The sequence below is a fragment of the Patagioenas fasciata genome, chromosome 22 (assembly GCF_037038585.1).
Source record: "Patagioenas fasciata isolate bPatFas1 chromosome 22, bPatFas1.hap1, whole genome shotgun sequence".
Lineage (NCBI taxonomy): Eukaryota > Metazoa > Chordata > Aves > Columbiformes > Columbidae > Patagioenas > Patagioenas fasciata.
In genome coordinates, this window is record NC_092541.1 from 451,755 (window position 1) to 475,709 (window position 23,955).

Sequence of the window (23,955 nt, forward strand, 5' to 3'; positions counted from 1 at the left end):
AGCCCCGCAGGCTCCGGGCCAGGCCCTGCGCGGGACCCAGGGCTGCTGGGCAAAGCCTCCTCACCGACGCTGCTCGGCGACGTTCACGGCACAGCAAGGGGTCTGATGAGTAAATAACTACTGTGAACTGTCAACAAAGCGGACAGTGATGTTAGGCCATGCTACCAAAGGATGGGGCACATCTCTCAGATGTCTCCTGGTGCCGGAGCCAGCGCTGCCCGACGGGTTCGCCACAGTGAGCCCACTCAGGCGCTAAGCACCGCTCAGGTGCTAAGCACTGCTCGGGCTTAGCAAAGCCCTCGGCTGCTGTTCTGCGGTGCTGACTCTGTCCAGGAGCTGGCCAAACAATCCAGAGCAGCGACTGGGAGCCTGAGCCGTCCCCGGGGTGTCCACGTGCAGGTGCACACACGTGCACACAGGGACACTCGCGTCCCCGCCAGCGCCGCGCTGCTGGCGCTCGGCCCAGCTCGTAAATCAAGGGCTGCAATAAAAGCTGAACAACAGCATTTCTGACAAGCAGGGCAGCATTTACGAGCATCTGCAGCCCTGCTGCCCTCTGACGGGGACACCGCCTCACAAACCGTCCCTGTTTGCGGGTCCCGGGCCGGGGCTGCACCCAGAGCTACAGGCAGAGCTACAGGCAGAGCTAGAGCCAGAGCTACAGGCAGAGCCACAGCCAGAGCACAGGCAGAGCTATAGGCAGAGCTACAGCCAGAGCCACAGGCAGAGCTACAGGCAGAGCTACAGGCAGAGCACAGGCAGAGCTACAGCCAGAGCTACAGCCAGAGCCACAGCCAGAGCTACAGCCAGAGCTACAGCCACAGGCAGAGCTACAGCCAGAGCCACAGGCAGAGCTACAGGCAGAGCTACAGCCGGAGCTACAGGTGGAGCTACAGGCAGAGCCACAGGCAGAGCACAGTCAGAGCTACAGTCAGAGCTACAGTCAGAGCTACAGGCAGAGCCACAGGCAGAGCCACAGCCAGAGCTACAGTCAGAGCTACAGGCAGAGCCACAGCCAGAGCCACAGTCAGAGCTACAGTCAGAGCTACAGCCAGAGCTACAGTCAGAGCTACAGTCAGAGCTACAGTCAGAGCTACAGGCAGAGCTACAGTCAGAGCCACAGCCAGAGCCACAGGCAGAGCTACAGGCAGAGCCACAGGCAGAGCACAGGCAGAGCTACAGTCAGAGCTACAGTCAGAGCTACAGGCAGAGCCACAGGCAGAGCTACAGGCAGAGCTACAGTCAGAGCTACAGGCAGAGCTACAGTCAGAGCTACAGTCAGAGCTACAGGCAGAGCTACAGGCAGAGCTACAGTCAGAGCCACAGCCAGAGCCACAGGCAGAGCTACAGGCAGAGCCACAGGCAGAGCACAGGCAGAGCTACAGTCAGAGCTACAGTCAGAGCTACAGGCAGAGCCACAGGCAGAGCTACAGGCAGAGCTACAGGCAGAGCACAGGCAGAGCTACAGTCAGAGCTACAGTCAGAGCTACAGGCAGAGCCACAGGCAGAGCTACAGGCAGAGCTACAGCCAGAGCCACAGCCAGAGCTGGGAGAACAGTCAGCCAACACCAGGTTTCCGTGTGTGTTCCCAGCTCTGCCCCCAGCCCGTTCCAGCGGCTGTGTGCTCAGGCGACGCGTTTCCCATCCGTGTGCGCTCCTCACGGACGAGGACGGCGGCGGCTCAGCCCGACCCTTGCCCATCTTCCCAGAAAAGAAGAGACTTTCTCACTGGGAAGGAAAATAAATGTTTCATTTTCTGTGTTTTTCTGGGAAAGCGTCCAGACGCGAGGAAGGAGAAATAAAAAAACAAGTCCCAATATTCCCTGTTTCAGATCAACTGGAAAAATAAAGTTCATTCTTGGAAAGAGAGCAAAGGAAATGGTTTAATCTCAGACTGGTTCCAGTTCCAAACTGGTTTTGCTTGTGCACACACAGCCCCTCCCAAGCGCCCTGGTAGTTTCCCAGGGGAGGAACCTCTGGAGAGCCAGCAGTGTAATTCAGGATGGGTCCTGCTGCCCCAGAGCTGCAACTCACCCTCCGGCACCAGCGTCCTTAGAGCCCAAAAAGTGCTCATCCTCCCGCGGGGCAGAGCCCCGTGCTGGTGCTGGTGGGACCTGCAGCTGCTGCAATGAACCAGCCTGGGGTTCCAAGCAGTGTGTGGCAGTGTAAACACCACCAGTGACACCCAGCCCTCGGAACAGCCGCGGGAATCGCGCGGCTCAGATGCGCTCGCGCTCTCACAGGGGCTGTGAACACACAAACAGGGTCCAACTCTCCTCTCATCGACGCCAACATAAACCCGAAGTAAATCCTCTAAAATTTATACTGGAGTGAGTAAGAGGAGCCTCCAGCCAAGGGCCTTTTCCTGCCCTTGGCAGTGGTTCCTCCCTCGCCGCCTCTTCCCGGCCGTGGCCCAGCGCTGGGAGCCCCGGCAGCGACGTCCCGGCAGGACCCGGCCCAGCAAACCCCCCGGGGACCCACGGCGCTCGGGCTGCGGATCCACGGGGCAGCGACACGGATCCGCGGGGCAGTGACGTCCACGCTGCCTGGAACCTGAGCCGCCCCGGAGCCTCCCAGCGCTGCTGCAGGGCCAGGGACTTGAGACAGACACACAGGGTGCTCAGGGCCCCCACAGTAGAGCTGTGTCACACATCTTCCCTTCGGCTGTCACCTGAACGTCGATGCCAGCGACGCCAGGACTGGCACAAAGGTGTAAGGGAGGCCCGGGAAGCAGCCAACCTGCCGCCAGCGGCAGCGGACACCTCAGAGGGCTCCGCCGCAGCGGGCAGCTGCCGGTGCCCCAGCACGCCGGCAGGTTTACAGCCCAGGAGCCAGCAGACTCGTGACTAGATCAGCTCAAACGTTATTTGTTGCTTAAAACTAAAGGAACATTTCCAAATGCGATTTCCATTCCGGGCAGCAGAAGCCAGAACTGTAGGATCAGGGCTACGAGGCAGCTTAAACGCCAGGGTGCCAAGCAGGTACCCGAGCCGGTCCCGTCCCTGCTCCGCCCGGCGCTGCTGCCAGCTCCCGTGACCGGCGGCTCCAGTGCTGGCACCGGCGGCTCCAGCGCTGGCACCAGCGGCCCCGCCGCAGAGCGCCTGTCTCTGGAGGGTCCTCCCAGGAGGAAATGTGGTTTCACCGCGGCTGCTTGTCCGTGGGATCTATTTGGAGACACCACCCCGCCCTCCCAAGGGCTTGATGGATGACCAGCCAGGAGGATAAAAGGCTTTCCTCTTAAAGACGCTCAGCTAAATATAAACCCTTGCTGGCTTTAATGTGTCTTCAGCACTAACCAAAACCATCTGCAATGGTAAATCTGCCGTCCCGGGCCCAGCCATTGTCCCACATGCAGCTCTGCACCCCGGAAGCTGCAGAAGCTGCAGAAGCCCATGACAGGCTGGGCTGCGGCGCTGGGAGCGGGACGGAGCTGCCCCGGTCGCGATGCGGCGGAGGCTCCGGCTGCCCCGGGCTCGGCTCCCACCCGGGGCACTCCGGGCTGGCTGAATTCACACTGGCAGTGAGGGCTGGTTCATCCTGAGCGGGGCTTGGGGGATGCAGAGGCAGCTCAGCACCCCTTCCCTTCCTGCCTGCTGGTCTGCAGCGCAGAGAGGCTCTCACGACCTCTGGTTGCTGGTTGGAAAATGAGCCAAGCCATGAAGCGTCCAGCAAGAGCCACACCAGGTCAAAGAAGCACAAAGGGAAGGGAAGGGACTGGGAAGATGCTGGGAGGCGAGAAGCTCCACGTTGAGCGCAGCCCTGTGGCACGAGGACCAGCTCCACTGCTTGGTTCTGCGCTGCAGCCCACCTGAGGATGAGACCCAGCAGGTTCGGCCGTGTCCCCGCGCCAGCCCCGGCGCGTCCCGCTCCCCCAGGTCCCCGGTGCGGGGCGGCGCTGCGGTCGGCACTGCCGGCTCCACGCCGGCCTCGCCAGCGGCTCCTACGCCTCCAGCCCAGTTTAGAAGCCTCGTTTTACTGCTTCCCAAACACAGCGTGTTCGGCTCCGTGCACCTTCTCCGGTTTACTCTGCGGAGGATGCAGGCTTGAAATAGAAAAAGGAAGGGACACCTAAAAATACAACATAATTACAGAGGGAAAGGGTGTCTGGAGTTCAGAGCTCCTGGCCTGCTGGGGAGCAGTGACTGGGGCTCCGGGCTCACTGCTCCTCTGGAGACGGGCAGATTCGAACCTCTCGGGGGAGATTCTGGGGACCAGTTGCTGCCTTGAGCCCCAAACCCACAAACTGTGCCTGCGGGGAAGCCCTCGGTTAATGGTTCGTGGGGTATGAAGACTTTCTACCGGTTTCTGGGGAACGTGAGGTGGAGCCTGGGCTGGGTGTGCGGCTGCGGGAGGCTGCTCAGCGCCGGCCACCCGAGCCCGACAGGGGACCAGAGGCGAAGAGAGACCCGGCTCCGCTCCTACCGCTGTTCTAATTCAGACCTCCTGCTGCCCAGCTGTCCCTCGGGGGCGGCCCAGCCACCCAAACCCCATGCATGGCTTTCTCAGCATCTAACCCCATCTCCTTTCTACAGGGGATGAACTCCAGGGAGGAAACCAGTGTCTTTCCCAGTGGATGGCCAAGAAAACGCAGTCCTGGGGCCTCAACGGCAAGTTTACACTCCTCCTCCCACCGAAACGAATCCGCCTTCGGGACGGAGCACAGGAGCCACACAGCAACTCCTCTTATCAGTTTCGGATAAGCAGCATCCTCAGCTATCACACCGCGATTAATGACCTAAGCCATCAGGTTTGAGTCTGGGCTGGCTGAGCGCATCTCCAGCAGCATCGTCTCCCTCCCAGCCCGCCCGGGCGTGACGCGGGAGCCGCATCACCTGCTGAATCATCAGCACAACTTCCTGCAGCAGCCGCTCCGGGGAGAGCTCCCATGCGGGAACCCCCTGACCAAGCCAAACAGCGACCGGTTTGCAGAGCTGCTGCCAGAACGGCTGGGCCTCCCGGGCCGTCTGCTCAGGGACTCCTCGTTCATCGGGGTTACGCGACTTAACACGGGCCGGGGTGATTAGTGAGCACGACGAGAGCCCGGGGCACTCGGGAATGAGTTTGTGCTCGTTGCCGCACGCATCTGTCACAGACGGGTCCCAGGGACGGCGGGAGGAGACGCGCCCGCGGTGGCACAGCAGGCAGGCCGAGCTCGGGGAGCAGCCCCGCGCCCGCCCGGCCGTGTCCAGCGCCAGCCACGCGCTGCTGCAGCCATCGCGGTTGAGCCGGGAACAAGACAGGACAGGCAGCGCTTCCCCCATCCACATCCCTCCCCGTCGCCTGAGGAGCCCTGGTTATCTCGTCTCCTCAGCCTGAGAGTCTCCGTCTGTCCGTCTGGGCAGGACAGAAGCTCTGCCTCTTGCGCGCACGCTGTCTGTCTGTCTGGCAGCCGTGGCTCTGTCCCGCTCCCGCCCGCTGGCAGCGCCACGGCCGCCCGGCTGCCCGGCCCCTGGCGATCTGGCAGCGGCGCTGGCTGCGTGGGAGGAGGCGGCGGAGCGAGGGGGAGCGCGGGGCTGAGCGCGGCACGGAGCGGATGTGCAGCACCCGCACCCAGCAGAACCTGCCCGGCTCCGGAGCAGGGACGGGCACCAGCCCTGTGTGGAGACCAGGGCGCTCGAGCAGCCGTGAGCAAACACCAACGCGGGTTTGCACAACCAGGCGGGGTAAAACATCCTGTGCCTCCCTCGCCCTCAGCCCCAGGTGAACCTGCACGTGGCAGAGGGGCCAGGCAAACCCGACAGCAGCTCCACCACAGAGCCCACCGGCTCCGCGGGCTGTGCCGGGCCAGCGAGGGACACAACCCTGACTTTGTGTGGCTCCCACTCTCACCGGGGCAGCCCCAACACCTGTTTTACAAAAGCAACAGGTTAGCGTTGTTATTCCAAAGCAGACCCCGTGTCCCCAGACGGCAGAAATAACCCCAGGAAAGGCACAGAAAGAGGCGGCTCTTGGAGTCCCGTCCGGTTCATCGCCCTGGGCCAGCGGGGGATGGTCGCCTGGGTCTCTCTCTGGGGACAGGATTTCTCCCAGCGCCACAGGAACACCCCGAAGGCTCAGAGGGCTCACGGGTTTTGTGACAGTCATCCTGTATTTCCCCTCCCTTTCATCCCTCTAGTTTCAGCTATTTACCACTCCATGTCCCCTAAAAACTCTTTCTCCCTCCTTGGGCATCTTTGAAGAATGCGTATGAGCCCCTCCCCACCACCTGATTCAGCCTGTTGTCACAAACCAGTCCCTCCGGCCCGGAGCAGCTCACTGCTGTCCCCTGACCCCGGTGGTCACCTTCCGGCCAGAGGTGCTTCCACGGGCGCCCTGGCCGCGGCACAGCCAACGCGAGCGTTGTCTTCATCCGCTTGCAGAGCTCTGGGGCAGCTCCGGTCGATTTTAGTGAAAACTGCAAAACCAGAGGAGCTTGGCTTGAACCCCCCATCTCGCGGCCGCTGGCGCAGGACGCCGGGAGCCTCCTGCTGCCGCTGGCGCGCGTTGCAGGCAGCGTTGCTCAAGCGCTCCCTCATCGAGCGCACAGCGCAATATCAAAACAAACACATAAAAACCTGCAACCTACTGGTGACATCCTGAGCCACCCACGTCCCCTGCCACGTGGTGACATAAGAACCGCGGGGCCGTAGGAGTTGCTGGCAGCACAAGGGTTAACCCGGGTGAGTCAGGTTCCCTGGGCCGGCGACAGGCCAGTGCCACAGGAGGCCAGTGCCACCTAGGGCCATGTCACAGAGGCACCGGATGGTTGGGGTTGGAAGGGACCTCACAGAGCACCTCGTGTCAGCCCCTGCCATGGGCAGGGACGCTCCCGCGGACCAAGGGGCTCTGAGCCCCCTCCAGCCCGCCCTGCAAATCCAACATCCCCGAGTGGGAACGGTTATTTTTACCCAGAAAATACACACAGACAAACAGATAAAAGTCAAACTGGGCTCCTCGGAGAGGCGCAGATGGGTTTTCTCAACAGCTTGGCAGCGCCTCTGTGCAGAGACCTTCCCTGCCTGGGGAAGCAGCGCCCTCTGCCGCCCTGCGAGCACACAGACCCTGCTGCAAACAGCCCGGGCTGCAAACCCCGCAGACACAAACCCTGCAAACACAGCCCGGGCTGCAAACCCTGCAAACACAAACCCTGCAGACACAGCCCGGGCTGCAAACCCTGAAGAGACAAACCCTGCAAACACAGCCCGGGCTGCAAACCCTGCAAACACAAACCCTGCAAACACAGCCCGGGCTGCAAACCCCGCAGACACAAACCCTGCAAACACAGCCCGGGCTGCAAACCCCGCAGACACAAACCCTGCAGACACAGCCCGGGCTGCAAACCCTGCAAACACAAACCCTGCAGACACAGCCCGGGCTGCAAACCCTGCAAACACAAACCCTGCAGACACAGCCCGGGCTGCAAACCCTGCAAACACAAACCCTGCTGCAAACACAGAGCTCGCTGCAAACCCCGCACAGACCCTGCTGCAAACACAGCCCCCACTGCAAACCCTGTGAGCACAGAGCTCGCTGCAAACCCCGCACAAACCCCGCACAGACCCCGCTGCAAACCCCGCACAGACCCGGGCCGCAAACCCTGCAAACACAAACCCTGCAGACACAGCCCGGGCTGCAAACCCTGCAAACACAAACCCTGCAAACACAGCCCGGGCTGCAAACCCTGCAAACACAAACCCTGCTGCAAACACAGAGCTCGCTGCAAACCCCGCACAGACCCTGCTGCAAACACAGCCCCCACTGCAAACCCTGTGAGCACAGAGCTCGCTGCAAACCCCGCACAAACCCCGCACAGACCCGGGCTGCAAACCCTGCAAACACAGCCCCCACTGCAAACCCTGCGAGCACAGAGCTCGCTGCAAACCCTCCTGGACTTCACTGCATTTTGCTGGGGATTTCCGGGGAGTTTTGTGGTGGCTTGGATTCCACTCATGTATGCAATGCCTCTTCTACTAGCTAAGCATGATGAATTACCAAGTCGAGAAAAAGAAATCCAGGAACTCTTAAAACCCTTTTAATGAACTGCTTGTGATTCCAGAGGAGGAGGCAGCGCGTGCTGAGCGCGGGACGGGGGCGGCGGGGACGCGGAGCTGCCCCAGCACCGCAGGCAGCGGCGTCAGGGACTACGTGTGGTCCAGGACCACGTCCAGGCTTTGTCCTTGGAGAGCGCACACAGCATCAGACAAGACAACCTCAGCTTGGCCTTTTTCCTGCTCCAGAACACACACGAACGCCCTCTGCGAAGGGACCGCTGCAAACCCCGCTCCAGGGAGCAGAGAGCCAGCGGGCGCTTCCCCGGGCTGGCTCGGAGCCGCAGCGCTGCGTGTCGCCGGCAGCAAACGCGGCCAAGCAGAGCGACCGTCCTCTACCCCAGCAGCTCCAGGTGCTACAGCCACCCAGGGGAGGAGCGGCCTTGGCCAGTATCAGGCTTAGTCACTGAATTGTGTTGTTGCTCCCCATGTGATTCCTGCTTTTCTCACACCAGGACCAGTCTGTCAGAGCAAGGTCGCTCAGAGCCCTGGCTGCCGCTCACCAAAGCAGCACTAAAAGAAACCGTGGCGTATCGCACTGGAAGGACAGCTGAGTCGGCACGGGAGCCCAGGCGGATGGAGAGCGAACCGGCCCTGCGGTGCAGGGAGCGGGCGCACCGGGGACACAGCGACGCTGCCAGCGACGGCGTCTGCGGGCACCCGCGCTCCTCGTGCTGCTCCGCAGGGCCGGGTTCATCTCCAGGACAGAACGCGTGATCCGCCTGCACTTCCTGCTGCTAATTCGAGACATAGGAATATTGTAATCTGTGAATCTTCTGAAGTATTTTACTGCTGTTCGGCACATGAGTTAATTGTGACACTGGAGAAGGGCGTCAAGTCCAGTTTAACTCTCTCAATTGGAAATCTTTTACTGTAGAAAACGCACGGGAGCCTTTGAGATCCACTGCCTTCCTGGGATGTTGTCTTCTCCTCCTGTTTTCCTCCTTTTTGCCACCCCAGGGTCTGGGGTGTCGCTGTGGCACGTGGGCAGGAGCCCAGGGCTGGGGGCCGGGCGGCCCTAATTACAGGGACAGCTCCCAAAATAGAGCTGATGTCCCCGCCCGCGCGCTGCTGAGAGGTTGGTGTTCTAGTTCTTTCCGTAGCTTTGGAACAACAGGAAGGCGGAGTTGCTGGCACATGGACTGTCCTACAGGGGTTTAAACTGAGTTACACAGCCATCACAATAGAAACAGCTGAAGTAATTGTACACATTTAGCTTCCTTTGCTTCCTGCTGCCCCACTGCCTCTTTTCCTCTGGCGTTCTTTATAGGAATATCAACCACCTATTCCTTCCCCGCAGATCCTCAGCGTGGCCACAACGCGACCACATCCTGCCCCAAACAATGACATCAAAAAGGAAAAGCCAAGAGCCGCGCCAGCTCGGCCGGGCAGGAGCAGCGCCAGAGCAGCTCCTGGAGACACACGAGAGCTGCAGTGACAAGAGAGCAGCACTGGCTTGTCTCACTGCAGCAAACCCTTATTGCACCGACATTGCAGGAGTCTGGGAAAAAACCTGTGGTGTGGCAAATGCAGTGGGAGAAGGATGGAGAGGTTCGGGCCACGCTGGAGATCTGTTTCCCATAGCGGCTGCGCTGGGAACAAGACAATGAGGACCTGAGTAAACAGATTTGCACGTCAACCAGCACAAGGTGCTCCACATCTCAACTAAGCGGCTCTTTCTTGCTAAGCTGAGCTGCTCCAGGCCCAGGCCACGCTCGCTCTGGCCTCTCTGCACCCTCCAATACACCGGGCACAAAGAGGGGTTCCAGGTTAGTCCCTCACAACATAAAGCAGCAGCTTCGCTCAGCTGGAGATGCAGAACAGCACCTGACTGACAAAATACAGAGAAGGCAGGAACTTGAGCAGAGAACATGCTTTATTGAGCAGTAGATACAAGAACAGCACATTCTACCACATCATGGGAACAGGGTTATCTTCTGCACAAGAACGGCCTTCTCCCCTACTCCAGAGATCCACCTGCTGACAGTGCCACGAGCGTCTGCAGTCACAACACGGAGCAAAGGGCAGGGACGGCGAACTTCAGTAATGCCCACAAGGTACACAACACGTACTGATGATCTCTTATCTTTTCTAGGGGGCAGAAAGACAGACAGCCACCAGGAGAGCAACACAACTCGTCCACAGCAGGATGGCTCAGTGGTTACAGAAGCGGCTCCTCCCGCCCGGAGCACGGCGCGTGCCTCGGTTCAGGTCCCGTTCCGTGGGGAAGCGCCGGACGGCTTCAATGAAACCGGCACTACATGGTGCTGCCATGGGCCACCCCAAGATTGTCCCCTCTCCGTCACACTGGAGCCATACAGGAAGTTTGTGGCACAAGGACAGTGGTTATACTCAAAAGCCATTGTACAATAGTTTCTTCCAGTGGTGCCAACGGGAGAGAGGAAGTAACAGCTCTTTTGTTTTATGAAGACAAACGAGAATGCGCTGTCAGAGAAGCAAACCATCCACACAGCTCACTGGAGCTGCCGCCGGTGCACGGAACGCAGGCGATCCAACAACTGACGACATTTGCGCTGCAGTTTCTGTGGCTGTTTGGACAAGGCCAGCCAGATGTGTCGGAAGTTTTGACTTCTTCAGTCTGGAGGGAAAATAATCCTCTCCAACACAAAGAGACCTACAGTTCCAGGAAGACTGCTCTGCGAAAAGTATCTCCAGTGAGATACGGTGAACTGTGTTGAGGAACCACTAACTCCAAGAGATAAACCAGGAAAGGCAGTAACGCTCAGAGCTCCCTCCAGCTGGGGCGCCGTAGCGGCTGCAGGAGCACAGACCCAGAGCAGCTCTAGAACCACCCCAGAGCACGACGGCCCCACGCGCTCGGCCTTGACTCCTCCAGGGTCACACACAAGCACACCACTCGGTTACAGACACTAAAGCTTCTGACTGTACAGTATTAGCTATGTGAAGACCTGCTATGTTATACGGCAAACACTGCTGAAAGAGGAGGCGTTATCTCGCTAAAACTATTTGATAAATGGAACAGAACAGTCCAGACAGGACGCGTTAAAAATGCTGCAGCCAGTGTAAGTGCAGCCTCTCCCCAAACAAGCATTATTAGACCTTGTTCAAAAGCCACAGAAGTTACATCCGCTACTCGAAACGCAAGGAACCTGAAGGGAGAAACAACCAGATTATAGAACACAACACAACCTCATCCGAGCAGGAACGTGGGGTTAAGACCAGTGACTGGACAGGTACAGTACCAGACATCAGGACTCCTTGGGCCAGCGCTGCTGGGAGCTTCGTTTGGGTCCTATACAGATCCAATCCTTGCAACCTCATTGAGGCCGAAACATCAAGTTCCTCAGAACTAGCGTCTGTGGGTGCACCAGACCTGGGCCAGAACAGTCCCAAGGGGAGCTGATCTTGGGGGGCACTGTACCAGCCAGTCACAACAGCAACAGATACAACACAGATCCCTGGGGCGCTTCTACTGCTGGGGGTCACTGGCGACAGGAGCGACAGACATTAAGTTCCCTTGGGAGGGGTCCATTTCAAACAGCTGGGATCCATTATCTTATTGCTGTTGGATCTTTTTGCCTCTTTGGCTATCCATTCATCAATCAGATCCTGAGGGAAAGAGCACGAAAGGGCAGGTTAAAACAAACGTGGAGCATTATCCGCGGCACACCACCACACGCCCCGGCACAGAGCTGAAGGTGACGAGCCGACCAACTGCTCAGCGTGACAAAACACAGCGTTTCCAGCAGCCTCTTCCAGTCACGCTGAAATGGCTCCTTTTAGCTACACAGTGAGGTCTCGGGGAGGGGAAAGCACAAGAGAGGTGCTGTCACATTTGGAGACTGATAAACCACTTGTCTTGTATCTAATCAGGGTACAAACAGCAGTCATTCAGCATCCCAGTAACTCAGTTCACTGGGTCACCCATTTGCCCAATAAAGGGCAGGAACGATGAGGAGTGTGATGGGAGTGTTGATCCATCGCTCCCAAAAGAGCCGCTCACAACAAGCAACGTTACTCCGCACATGAGCAAAGGAAGGGCAGCGCAGCACGGCTCCTGACTGCTCCAGAACCAGGGTGGGTGCCATGTCGTGTTTTATCAGTTACTACATTGGAAAATTCCAGCACTCCCCCCCGAGAATGAAAAGCAAATATTGGTTGCAGCAAGTCCATATGAATCTAGCAGCAAATATCAAGAAACAGAACTGCAGAAATAGCCACTGCAAATCTTACCTGTCTCTTTAGGACCAGGTGTTTTCCCTTCCAGTACTTGAGCATCTGAAGCGCCTGCAGCGTGCTGACGATGTCGACAGGATTCACCGCCGTCTCCTGGCTGATTTCTGCAAACCGGCACCAGGTCACGTTAGAACAGAAACACTTCTCTGCAACAGCCTGTAATTGTCAGTTTTCAGCTACGAGTTAATGAGGTGTGATCCTCTGAAAGCAGATGCAGCCACTTCGTCAAAGCTACCTCAACATCTCTAGGAAACGCTGCATACTCCTAGCTGCCATAAACATAAAAATGCTATTAAAAGGCGTCCAAATAGTCTTAGTATTTTTCCAAAGCACTTGAAGGCCTCTCAGCGGGGTCGTTTTTCCTTTTAAAATTAACATTATAATCTACAGATGGGTAAAGTTAATTTGCTGTATTTTTTAATGTATTTATAAAGCAGCAGCCAGCATACGCTTTCAAAGCTCTGCAAGTCCGGCTCATGTTCCCCGGTGGCAGGGCGGAAAGGAGCCGTTCCCAGCTACAGAACGTTCCACCAGCTGTGCAGCCACCACCCCCCAGGGGTGAGTCAGGCGCGCCCTGCCTCGCGCCGGAGCAAAGGGGGCGACGGAGATGTGTGCGTTTGTTCTTGAACCAACTTGCTATCAGCGTATTTGGCTTGAAAACGCACCTTTTATAGAGATCTCTTTTCCTTGGAAGTTATGCAGGTAACGAAGCAGAACTTCCTTCCAGTAACTGCGGTAGCTGATGAGACCCAAATCAGACAGAGGGCGTTCCGGAGAGCCGACTTTTTCTTCTACTTTCGAAAGCAAATAGCCTGGAAAGGAAAGAAAACCGACTTATCCTTCCTGAACGACTCTCTCCTGACCGGTGCCCTCTTTAGCAAACGCAGAGATCAGCTACAATGAAAATCGCTCCACCACCACAGATACTTAAGATTACTTGGTGAAATTGTCATGTTGGACAGAACACGTTTCCAGAATTCCTCTCTTTATACTTACTGAAGTCAATGAGCATTTTGCCGTAGCCTTGCCTCATATACTGAGGCATTGTCAGGATACACGAAACATTGTAGTTGAGAAAAGAATTCTTCTCCTAAAAACAAGAACAGAGAGGAGAGATGAACAGGTCTCGATCTGCACAAACAATGGGTATATCATAATCCATGGGACAGAACAAGCCTGTGCAGCTGATAAATACGAGGCGAGAGGAGCAACAGCAGAAAAACCTGCCTAACAACAAGGAACCCGATCGTCCTTCGGCTCCAACCTGCGTGTCTCACGTTACCGGCCACTCAGCTGGGTGTTTGGGGCAGTTTAAGTGCAGCTCCGGAGCTGTGCCTGAGGAGCCAGGAACGCTCTCGCTACCACCGCTGTCACCAAACCAGGTTCACGTGGAACAAGAAAGCGACCCAGCAGCAGCACTGCAAGCGCGTGGCGCACGCTGACGTGTTCAGAGCAGGCCACCAACCTTGGAGAAATACCCGATCAGGTGGCAGCCAGTGTTGTCCGCTTCTGTCATGACGTAGAAGAGGAAGGGCTCAACATCGTAATACAGCGTTTTGTGGTCCAAGAAAAGTTTGGCCAGCAGACACAGGTTCTGACAGTAGATCTAGAACCAAAAGAAGAGAATACAGCTGTTTATTACAGCCCACTGTCCCAAGAGGGAACTGCTGGAGCACAACAGGGCTGAGGAATAACCACAAAGAAAATAGACACAAGTACTGCTGGACTGCCAGAAAGGGCACGTCAGACGCCAGCAAAGGTTCTGCAATTAGAGGGAGAAAGGGCCCTTTGCACCCTCGCTCTCTACAGGACGAGACCAGCAGATTTGAAAGACAGATCCCACACTCAACACTGGCTTAATGATCGCAGTTGGTACCTTGTTCTTCTTCCCATCCACCTCAAACACTGAAATGGAGCCTTTGCGGTAGATTTCATCACCCGGTGGATGTTTCCAAACACATTTTGCCTATGATGGGAAAACAGAGTTAGGTTGACACCACTGTTTTAAGGGCAGAAAAAGTTACAACAGCTACTCGATATACCAGAAAACACTCAGTCTGCTCACCCCCTAAAGCGAGCACCTCAGCTAACAGCTAATGTTCTAAAACACTTACACTCTGAGGTCGGATGTCGAGCGCAGGGATCAGCTCTGCCCCGGCACTTACCATGTGTCTGCGCAGTATGGTCTGGCTCTTCATGTATTTGAGACAGAACTCGCACATGTAGAGACGTCCCAGACGAGCGTACTCCTCTGGGTAGGGGGAATGATACCAGGTGTCCAGCTCGTAACGGCCAAACGCGATCGTTTTAATCATATTGCTCCCTTCTGTGATCTGGCCCTGAAGACGCAACTTTTCCTGTGAATGAAAAAAGTGGATGATTATTTTCAAAAAGCCCTCTAAGTAGGTAGAGAGGAAGGGGGTCCTTTTTATTCCTTTGTCAGTGTGAGCACACCTGATGACCCTCCCACAGCCCTGTCCCCAAGCAGGGCAGTCACTGGTCCTTCCACCAGGACGTGTCCTGTGAACCAGCACTCAGCATACGCCAGCACCAGAACCCTGCTCTTTCCGTCAGGAAAGCAACGCAACTTGGTGCTTCTTCCCTAATCTGTAGGAAGAGGATCCAGCCCAATGTTCTGCTCAGACAACCCAGATACAGTTGGCACTGGGAAGCATCAGAGCGTCTTTTGGTTCATCTCTGGGGATGGAAAGCAGCTCTGGAAGGCACCTGCGAAGCCTCAAGGATACCAGGTTTGAACTCCGGCCCACAGTCACCAGCTGCTGTCCCAGTGACGTCTGTCCCTTGCTATCACCACTCCTTGGCCGTGCTTTCAGCAAGTGAGGCTGCCCGCTCTTCCATCGAAAACAAACACCCCCTGAACGGGACTGTCCCTCATTATTCCTCCTGCAGAGCATTCCCATTTCCAGAGACATTTGCTATGAGAGATGAATTAGAAGTCTCACCAGGTCCTCAGATGCCCGTGCTTGTGCTCTTCGGAAAAGCTCGAGGTCGTACTCGCTCGTCAGGTTTTCAAGCAGAGGTTCTCTGGTATTGCCATAGGTTTGTCTGTGTTCCTACAATAAAATAACAGCAGGTTTTGCCGCTGTGCTGCTCCTAAGCTGGTGGATCTTGCGGCTTTTTCAGCTGAGAGTGTTGCGGGATGACTGAGAAAGCCAAACTCCCACTTAGTGGTCTCGTTCCAGACAGAAGGGAATGAACAAATAACGTTATTGCTCTTACCATGTATTTTTCTTTTTGCTCCTTGCTTAGTCCAGAGTTTCTCTTCTTCCGGAGCTCAGCCACTTTCTCTTTGTATCGCAGCTGCCTCTCTGTTGGTGCCTGCAAGGAAGCAGAGGTTGAAACCTTCACCAGGCCTCATGCACTTCCAACACTCTTCTTCACCTTCAGCCCAAAGGCCCCGTCCTGACTTTCCCTTCACAAAGCTGTTGCCCCTGAACCAAATCCTACACTAATAAGAGGGCACTGCAGGTACAACCCAGGCATGTAAAATAGGAAATGTTTCTTCCTGCCACAGCCTGCCATTGCCACTGTACCTCAGTCCCACAAGACACTCTTTGTGTGCTGCTTAATCATGGGGAAAAGCTCCCAGCTGACTCATTCAGTCATCTTGACTCAAGTCCAAGGCTCGTGAACTGAAAATGTAATTCCCCTGCTTTCATTCTTTTCTGTTTAGCCAGAGTAAAACTGTAGTTAACATTTCTGCAGGAATTCTCTCATCCTACCCCTCGAAACACACAAAGACTGCCCTGAGCACAGCTGCAGCCTCCCTTGTACCACCAGTGCCCCCTCTGCTCCCAGCAGCCGCTCCAGTCTCCCTGTGGCACAGTGAGTGGCCCTTGCTGGGACACACTGGTCATTTTTCCGCTCTGAAGGGAGCAGCCGCTCCGTGGTATGCAGATGGCTGACCTGGTGCCTGGTGGCGTGCCTGTTGTTGTCGTCCTGCCGATGGGCCAGCATCCTCTCCTCGATCTGCTTATCCCGGCTCTGCGCTCGCACCTGCAAGCCAAGACTCAGCTGTCAGTGCTGCAGCAAACGACCGCCAGAGCCGAGCTGAAACTCGCGGATGGTTTGACACACAACTGCTGCTCACAGCTACAGACATCAGCTGAAACGTCTTATCTCTGCTTCCTGTTCACAAATGGCAGGTCACGGCATGTTATTAATAACATAAGGAAAATAAACCAGAAGCCTCATTTACCTTGCACTCATCTGCTGAGAGATTATGATACAGCGGGCATCCCGAGATGGAAAAGTGGCGCTCGTGTTTTCCAGTCAGGTGTCCTGCAAAGGATCAGGACAAAGAGCCCAATCTTAACGTGTGATCATAAAGAGCTTTAACGAGTATCCCAGATGGGCACATCCCTCTGATGAGCATCTCAAGGGGTGTCCTTGGCTTATTACCAGTGTGACAGAAGGAGCACAAGTCACGGTTCACGGCACAGGCTTTAAGAACAGTCAGCATGAGCAGGATTTTCCTTCTTTGAAGAGCCACGCTCCATGCAGCAGCCAGGGATATCACAGGTCTGCGATCACTTGTTCCTGAAAACCTGCGTCTCACTAGCACCCTACCTGCAAGACTCTGCCTTTTCCTCCCGCACTCCTGCCTGGTTCTCTGCCCTGTTATACCCCAAACACAGGAAGAATAAACCCACATCTCACTAACACTTCTGATCCTAACTTAGTGCATGTTGTTACTTGGAATATCATAACAGGAAGGCAAAACCCAGCAGATTAATCCTGGAGCTGAATTTACCTAAAGAGTTGCAACCAGGAGTGGGACACTTCATGTTGAAATTGTAGCTTTCATGGAAGCGGCGGCGCTTAGGGCGGTGGGACAGGTCACTTCCAGAATCCTTCATGGACATGTCCTTGGCAATGCTCTCATCGTGGGACACGTTTGGACTGGAGATATCAATATCGGACTCTGAGGAAGGGGCATTCCCAGTGGGGGTACGAGGTGGAGATTCATCGTGATCCGCTGCATTTTTAGTGTCTGAATAAGGATCAAAATGTTACAAACTTGCCTGAAAGAAAGCTTTCAGAAAGATACATAAAGCAACTCCAGAGAGCTGTCTCAAACCCTCCATCCTCGGGATATTACAGGCTGCCCTCAGAGAATGGAGCCACACGCGCTTCCCGAGAGCGTTTTGCAACCTCTCGACTCCGCCCCGCGCCCTCCGTACCTCTGTCAGAAAAGTCGACCACTTGCTCGGTCTCGGAGCCGGACGAGCGGGTCTGGCGCAGCGGGTACTTCTTGGGGGTGACGGGCGCGGGCTGCTGCTGGCTGCGCGTCACCCTGCGCGTGGAGTACACCGGCTCCTCCGCTCCGAACGACGGCGGGTTGTGAACCGGGCTGGAATCTGAGCACAGACACTGTCGTTACGCCCGCAGTAACTGCGGGTCAGAGACGAGTTCTGAAGGCTGCAGCACAGCCCCTGAGGACAGGCTGGAGCAGACTGGGACTGACAGCGGGGACCAGCAGCCAGCCCTGCCCCACTGCCCACCACCGCACAGGGACGCCCTGTGCTTCTGCGCTTAAATCTGCTGATCCTCTACCAACACTGAACAATCTGGAATTAGATCAGCTTTCTCCGGACTTAATTACTTCATTAACTAGTAATTACAAACCAGCTCCCATGTGGAAAGCTGAAGAACAGTTGTAGTTTAGATAAGAACTAGACGTGTTTAGATAACCCTTGGGAATGGTACGGCTGCTCCTGGTGTGGAGCTGTATTGGGCACCATACGCGTGGTTTCGTGATCCCATACTTCTCATAAGACTAGAAAATAATTATTTTGCATGAAAACAATGCTTTCAGAAGCTGGGAGTATCCCAGGTATCCCGTACACATCCTCTTGTTTTCAAGACCCACTTATTAGATAATCAGGAACATATATTTCTAACTTGCAATAAAGTTTGTAACAGAACAGATTCTTGATCAAAGCGTATACATGGAGCAATGGAAATAAGTGATTATCTACCTCATTGCCTCCCCTTGATGTCAGATGGGAGCTGATTAACTCGCAGCCAAGAAGTGACTAACACTAAAAGTGAGGAGGTGGACACATTCGATGTTTCCTCTTAAAGTCTGGATGCCAAAGTAGAAGCACACAAAATAACCGGCAATATGTTGGTTACGGTTATTGCAGAGTACGGCCAGCGTCAGCAAGGCATGAACATACATCTTCCCTTGCAGCACAGAAAACCCCCATTCACCTCTAAACAGCCTCTCTCTAGCTCGGCTCCAGTGCCAACGGAGCTGTCTACATGGAAAGCAAATTTTTAAGAGTACTCAGGAAAATTTGGTAAAGCTGGCAGCAGAATCATGGGGCTTGATTCCCACTTCCTTTAGAGTCGAGATTTGACTTCCATCACCACTGTAATATTTATGTTACCTCATTTGTGCAATTTTTATGCTGGTATAAACTCCAACACTCCAAAGGTCAGGAATATGCAGCACGGTGAGCCTCTTGTTGCTTAAGAGGCTGCTTTACTTTTCCTAGTGCAAGAAAACCAAGCGTTTACCTTGGGAGCTCTGGCTGAGCCTGGCGGAGGAGCGGGTCACGCGGGCCGAGCGCCGGGACGCGCCGTCGCTCTCCGAGCTGTCCGTGTGCTCGGGATCCGTGGAGAAATCCGAGTCCTCTGTGCCATCCGAGCTGCTGCCCGCATTCCTCTGCAACAGCGCACACCCGGACGTCAGCACAGGGGCACTTAAACTTGCTTATTGTACTTATACCGTGAAAAAAATTAACTATTTGATGCTAGATAAATTCAAGCTGACACAATGATACATACAAACTAATAAATATCAAGGGTATTACTCTGGAGAAAACAGTTTAACAAATATGTGGCATCAGACAGTGCCTTCAGTAACAAAGTTTCTGCAAACCGATCCACCAAGAGAGATCCCAGCAGCACCGACTTTACTGAAAGCCACAGGTCAATGCAGTTTCAAGGCTGGACAGGACCCGCTCTGAGCTGCATTCTCAGTGCCCTGCAAGGCCCCCAGCCCTGCTGCACCCACCCCAGCCCTGCTGTGCCTGTCCCAGCCCTGCTGTGCCACTGCCCATCCCAGCCCAGCAGAGGCACCCCGGGAGCCGGTGCTGGAGGGAGCAGCATGGGCTCAGCAAGGGCCGGCCGAACTGCGCACCATCAGGCGCTCCGGGCAGCGGCGGGCGGACGCCGGGCAGAGGGAGGGCGGCTCTGTGCGCGCAGCTGCATTCACCTCACGCGGCGCGGCAGAGCGGCCGGGCTCCCTGAGGGGAGCAGGCCTCGGGAGCGGGCGGGCAGCCACTGGGCCTCCGGAGACGCCTGCCCTGCAGCCCGGCGGCACAGCCAGGGCGCGGGCGGGCCAGCAGGTGCCGGCCGGGGCGGGTCGGCGCGGGCGCTTCTCCCCAAGCGCTGCGGGAAACGGCCGAAGCAACCTCAGAACCCCACAGCGAGAGCGCAGCCCCCGCGCCGCTTTGTTTTGCGCCCGGCGCAGACTCGCCGGTCCCGGCCAATCACAACGCCCGTGGGAGGGGCCTAAAGGGAAAGCCCGCCAATGACAGCTCGGAGAGCAAAAAGGCGTGGCAGTACGGCGTGACTGACGGCGGCCGACAGCCTATCAGGGCGAGCCTCGCTCCCACACAAACATCAACCCGGGGGCGCGAAGTGCGATGGGGGAAGGGACGGAGGGAGAAACAAGGCACGCGCGGGGAGGTGACCGTTGGGGCGTAGATGGGCAGCCGCACAAGCCAATTAGCGGCCAGTCCGGCAGGGCAGTCAGACCAATACGGAACCAGTTCGCCAACTGCCGGTCCAATCGGAAAATCCAAGAGGCGGACCACACTACAGGCGCGGGGGGGGAAGGCTAACCGTTGGGGGCGATGAGTGACGAGCAAGCTGGCCAATCAGCGCTCAGCGTGCGCGAGCGGGAGCCACTCAGGGAGCGAGCGGGGCGGGCGCTGGGGGCTGAAGGCCGCTATTTTCCCCCCCGGTTTTGTGCCCGTAAGAGGTAGCAGCGGGGGGTGGGGAAGGGGAACGCCGCCGCCCCAGTTCGCCGGTTCCCCCGCCGGGCGCCTCCCCGGTTCCCCGGCCGCACTCACCTTCCTGCGCGGCATCCTCGGCGGGGGCGGGGGCAGCGAGGTTGGCTGGTCCCCGGCGCCCCCGGCCCGCGAAGCGGCGGTCGCCGCCGTGTTGGCGCTGGCGGGCTCCGTGGTGACGGCCGTGTCTCCCGTCCTGCGGCACGTCTGCTCCGGCGGCGCCAGCCGCTCCCGCCAGCCCCCGCTCCCCGCTCGGTCCCTCACGCTTCCGCCGGGACACGGCCCACACCCCCGTCACGTGACCCCGAGCCAGCCTCCCGCCAGCGGGCGCTGCCATCTTGGAGTCGGGCTGGGATCCCGGCGGCGCCGCTGACGGTGAAGCTGCCGGCGGCCATCTCGGGTCCGGGCGTGAAGTCGGCGGGTTCCCGGAGAGCGGAGCGGGTGTTGGCTCCGGGGCGCCATGTTGGGTTCGGGCAGCCTCGGCCGTCCCGCCGCGGCCATTTTGGGGCCGGGCAGCGGCGGGTGGCGGGGCGGTCTGCGGACGCGCTCCTGCCCGTCGCTGCTCTCTCCGCTCTGGGGGTCAGTTCTCCCGAGCCCGGCGGTCGCCGGGTGTCGCAGCCGCCGGAGCTGTTGGCCTGTCAGGTGCGATGTGTCCGTAGGGTCAGGGTGGTACCGCCGAGAGCAGCAGGGTCCTGCGTCATGTAACGACCTGCGGAAAAAACGCGGGTGTTCCATCAAACACACGTTTTCCTCCCAAATGCGGTTATCTCTAGGGATTACGCAGCTCTCAGGGCCCAATCCTGCAGCCCCTGTGAGTGCACGCTGTCCGTAGTTGTGCAAGCAGCGCCATTCCTGTGGCTCCACGGCGGTGTTCCCGGGCGCGCCCTGCACGCTGCGCCGTGGGCGGAAAAACCCCCGAGCTGCTGCCCGGCTGAGCAGCTGCTCGCACTGCCAGCACCGCCAGACCGGAGCAGCTTGGCTGCCCTGCTGGATGATCTGTTAATAAACTGCAGTTCTATTTATCTTGCTGCTCTTCAGAGCTTTTCATCTCAAAACACTGGAGTGCAGAACCTGCCCAGCAGCGAAGCGCAGCCGTCCCTGGGGATGGAGTGGGAGCAGACGGGCAGGCATTCGGCTGCGCAGCACAGGGAGAGGCATTCTGCTCAAGGACAATGAGGGAAAGCTTAGCTTGTGTGCTGAGTGACCCTTTGATCTTCCACGTTCATGCACAGCTGATCAGGACTCTAAATCTAAGCTCTGTCTCCCTCCTACCCATAGCAAACAGCCAGAAATATAATCTCATGTAGGACTCGAGCGCTGGACCAGAATGAGGGGGCTGCAGTGGCAACTGTTCCGCCTTACGTGTGTCCTGTGTGCCTGTCACCTGCTCGGGTGACGCTGATGCGAAGCCAAGAGCAGTGGGCGCTGGGCTGGTCTCGGGGCGGGCAGGCCGGTCGCACCCCGGTGTTCTCCTGCCTCGAAGTGCGGAGGAGCTGGCTGGGCGTTCCCGGGCCGCTCCAGAGCCCTCGGGTGCGCCCGGGCGTCCTGGGGCCGCGCGGTGTTTGCTGGTTGCGATGGACCGAGCGGCTCCGTGGGGCAGATGCTCCAGCTCCGGGGGCAGGGTGACGAGCTGCATCCCGGACCTGCAGCCTCAGCAGCTCTAAACGATGGTGCTACTGCTGCTGCTGTGCAGAACATCGTTAGGAACCTTAATTTCAGGGAGACGACTGTGCTGCGGAGGCTGGAGTGTGGCCTGCAGGAATGCAGGAGCTTTGGTTTTCTATCGCTTCACCCTGCAGTGTGTGCGCATGGGCCGGACTGGCTGAGAATGAGCGACTGATGGGAGCTGGAATGGCTGGAGCCGGTTTGATGGGTGACAGCTGGTGCTCTCTTGCCTCTTCCTACATTAGAAAACAAAATGTGGGGTTTTAAACCTTGAGAAAAGTATTTGGTGTGCTGCTTAGCCTAGTTATGCTGAACCACTTGATTTCTGTTTCAGTATTCCATGCTGTATTTATAGCATGAGATACGGTGAGAACAATCAGCAGCGCAGCTGCGTGGCCTCCGTGCTCAAACGAAACAGCACCGAGGAGTGAACGTATTTAGTTTGTTCCAGCTGTGGCTCTTGGGCTCGACTCGCAGTGCCCTAAAAAGGCAGCGTGGCACAGAAACCGAGAGGTGAATTTGAGTTCTAGGTGAGGAGGACTGACCCCGTCGGGCTCCTAGGAAAGCTGAGCTATCAGTCTGAAAAAAAAAGATTATGGTCAAGACTCCTTTATTTGGCATTTAAAACTATTTTTATTGCAGTTTGGTGTTCTTTTGAGCACCTGTACTGTGGTAGTTCCCTCTCCGTTTCTTTTTCTCATGTGTCCTATTTCTCTGCCAATAGCTACTGAGGACCTCGGGACCGCAATATTGTCAGGAGAGCCGCTGACTCGCAGGAACGGCTCCGTGGAGGAGCGGGAAGGTTTCCGGGATCGGCTTTACCTGGTGTCTGCAGCTGCGATAGGAGGAACCGTTGAGAGAACAGACACTTGGGGACCTTTGTGTCGTTTAAAACTTAATTTCAGCTTGTAGGATTAAGTGAACAGGGAAATACTTGAAGTGTCTTCTGGGGAGTGCTGCTAAGGCTCAGAAACACCCCGGTGGCTGCTGCTGTTCTGGAACGTTCCCTGCCCGGGGCCGTCCTCAGCGATCGTGGTGCCTGCGTGTGCGGCGGCTCCGCCTTATCAGCGACCTCGCAGCGCTGGTCCGTGAGGAGATAGGGACCACTGGTTTGCTGAGATGCAATGGGCAAGGCTGTGGTTTGTGTGCCCCGGGCCCCAGGCGGCACGTCCTGTCGCCCCGGTCGCTGGGTCCCAGCGCCGCTCCCCCCGCGGGGTTCTCTGTCCCACGCGCACTCTGCTTCCCCATCCACTGCCCGATTAAATGCTGACCCGGGCAGCTGGCCCCGCGGTTCGGCGATACGGCGGCCATGGAGCGCTGCTGTGCTGCGATAGCTGGGGAGCGACGGTGCTGCTGCCACGGGGCCGTCACCGCCGCTCCTCGGCGCTGGCACCCGGCCCGGCTGCGGCGCCACCTCCCGCCTTCCCTCCTCTTATCAGCTCCGGCCACGGCTCCGGCGCTGCTGGGCCGGGCGGCTCAGCCGCACCCTCCACGCTGGGCCCGGCGCTGCGGAGCCCCGAGCCGCGTCCTGGCGGCAGAGCGGGGCCTGGCGCACGGGGAGGCTGCGTGCGCGCTCAGCCAGAGCGGGGCGGCGCTCACGGGCGCGCTGGGGGCTGCTCAGGACACGGACGCGTTCTGGGGTGGAACGAGGGAAAGGCCCCCGGGTGACGATGGAGACGCGGCCAGAAGTGAGGAACAGGAGGGCGGGGGGCCGGGCCCGGCCCTGGCTCGGGGCCTCTGTGCGGCCTGCGAGGGCCGGGGCCGCCGGTGCTGCCGGGGCGGTGCTGCCGGGGCCGCCGCTCCCGGTCCCCTCGCAGCCGCCGCCATCGCGGCCGGAGGCGGAACGTAAACATTGGCGGGCCACTCTGATTCGTCTGTGCGCGGAAGGGGCGGGGCCTTAGGAGAGGCTTGCGATTGGTCCTCCCGCAGTAGGGTGGGGTTTACACATCTGCCTCTCGTTGCAATTGGTTGCGCCACCGCGGCGGGGAGGGAGAGAGGGC

At 57.6% G+C, this 23,955-nt stretch overlaps 1 protein-coding gene across 1 annotated transcript; it reads right to left on the reverse strand.

Moving 5' to 3' along the window:
- Positions 1–9,885: 9,885 nt before the first annotated feature.
- KAT7 (lysine acetyltransferase 7) lies at positions 9,886–21,127 on the reverse strand. Its single transcript, XM_065856195.2, has 15 exons — positions 20,354–21,127; positions 18,792–18,939; positions 17,450–17,626; positions 17,020–17,259; positions 16,465–16,547; positions 16,173–16,262; positions 15,486–15,584; positions 15,209–15,319; positions 14,411–14,602; positions 14,122–14,211; positions 13,711–13,851; positions 13,242–13,335; positions 12,911–13,057; positions 12,243–12,349; positions 9,886–11,618 (listed from the first exon to the last, which is right to left on the reverse strand). The coding sequence occupies exons 1-15, from the start codon at positions 20,366–20,368 to the stop codon at positions 11,517–11,519; spliced, it is 1,836 nt and encodes a 611-aa protein (XP_065712267.2). The 5' UTR covers positions 20,369–21,127; the 3' UTR covers positions 9,886–11,516.
- Positions 21,128–23,955: the final 2,828 nt, after the last annotated feature.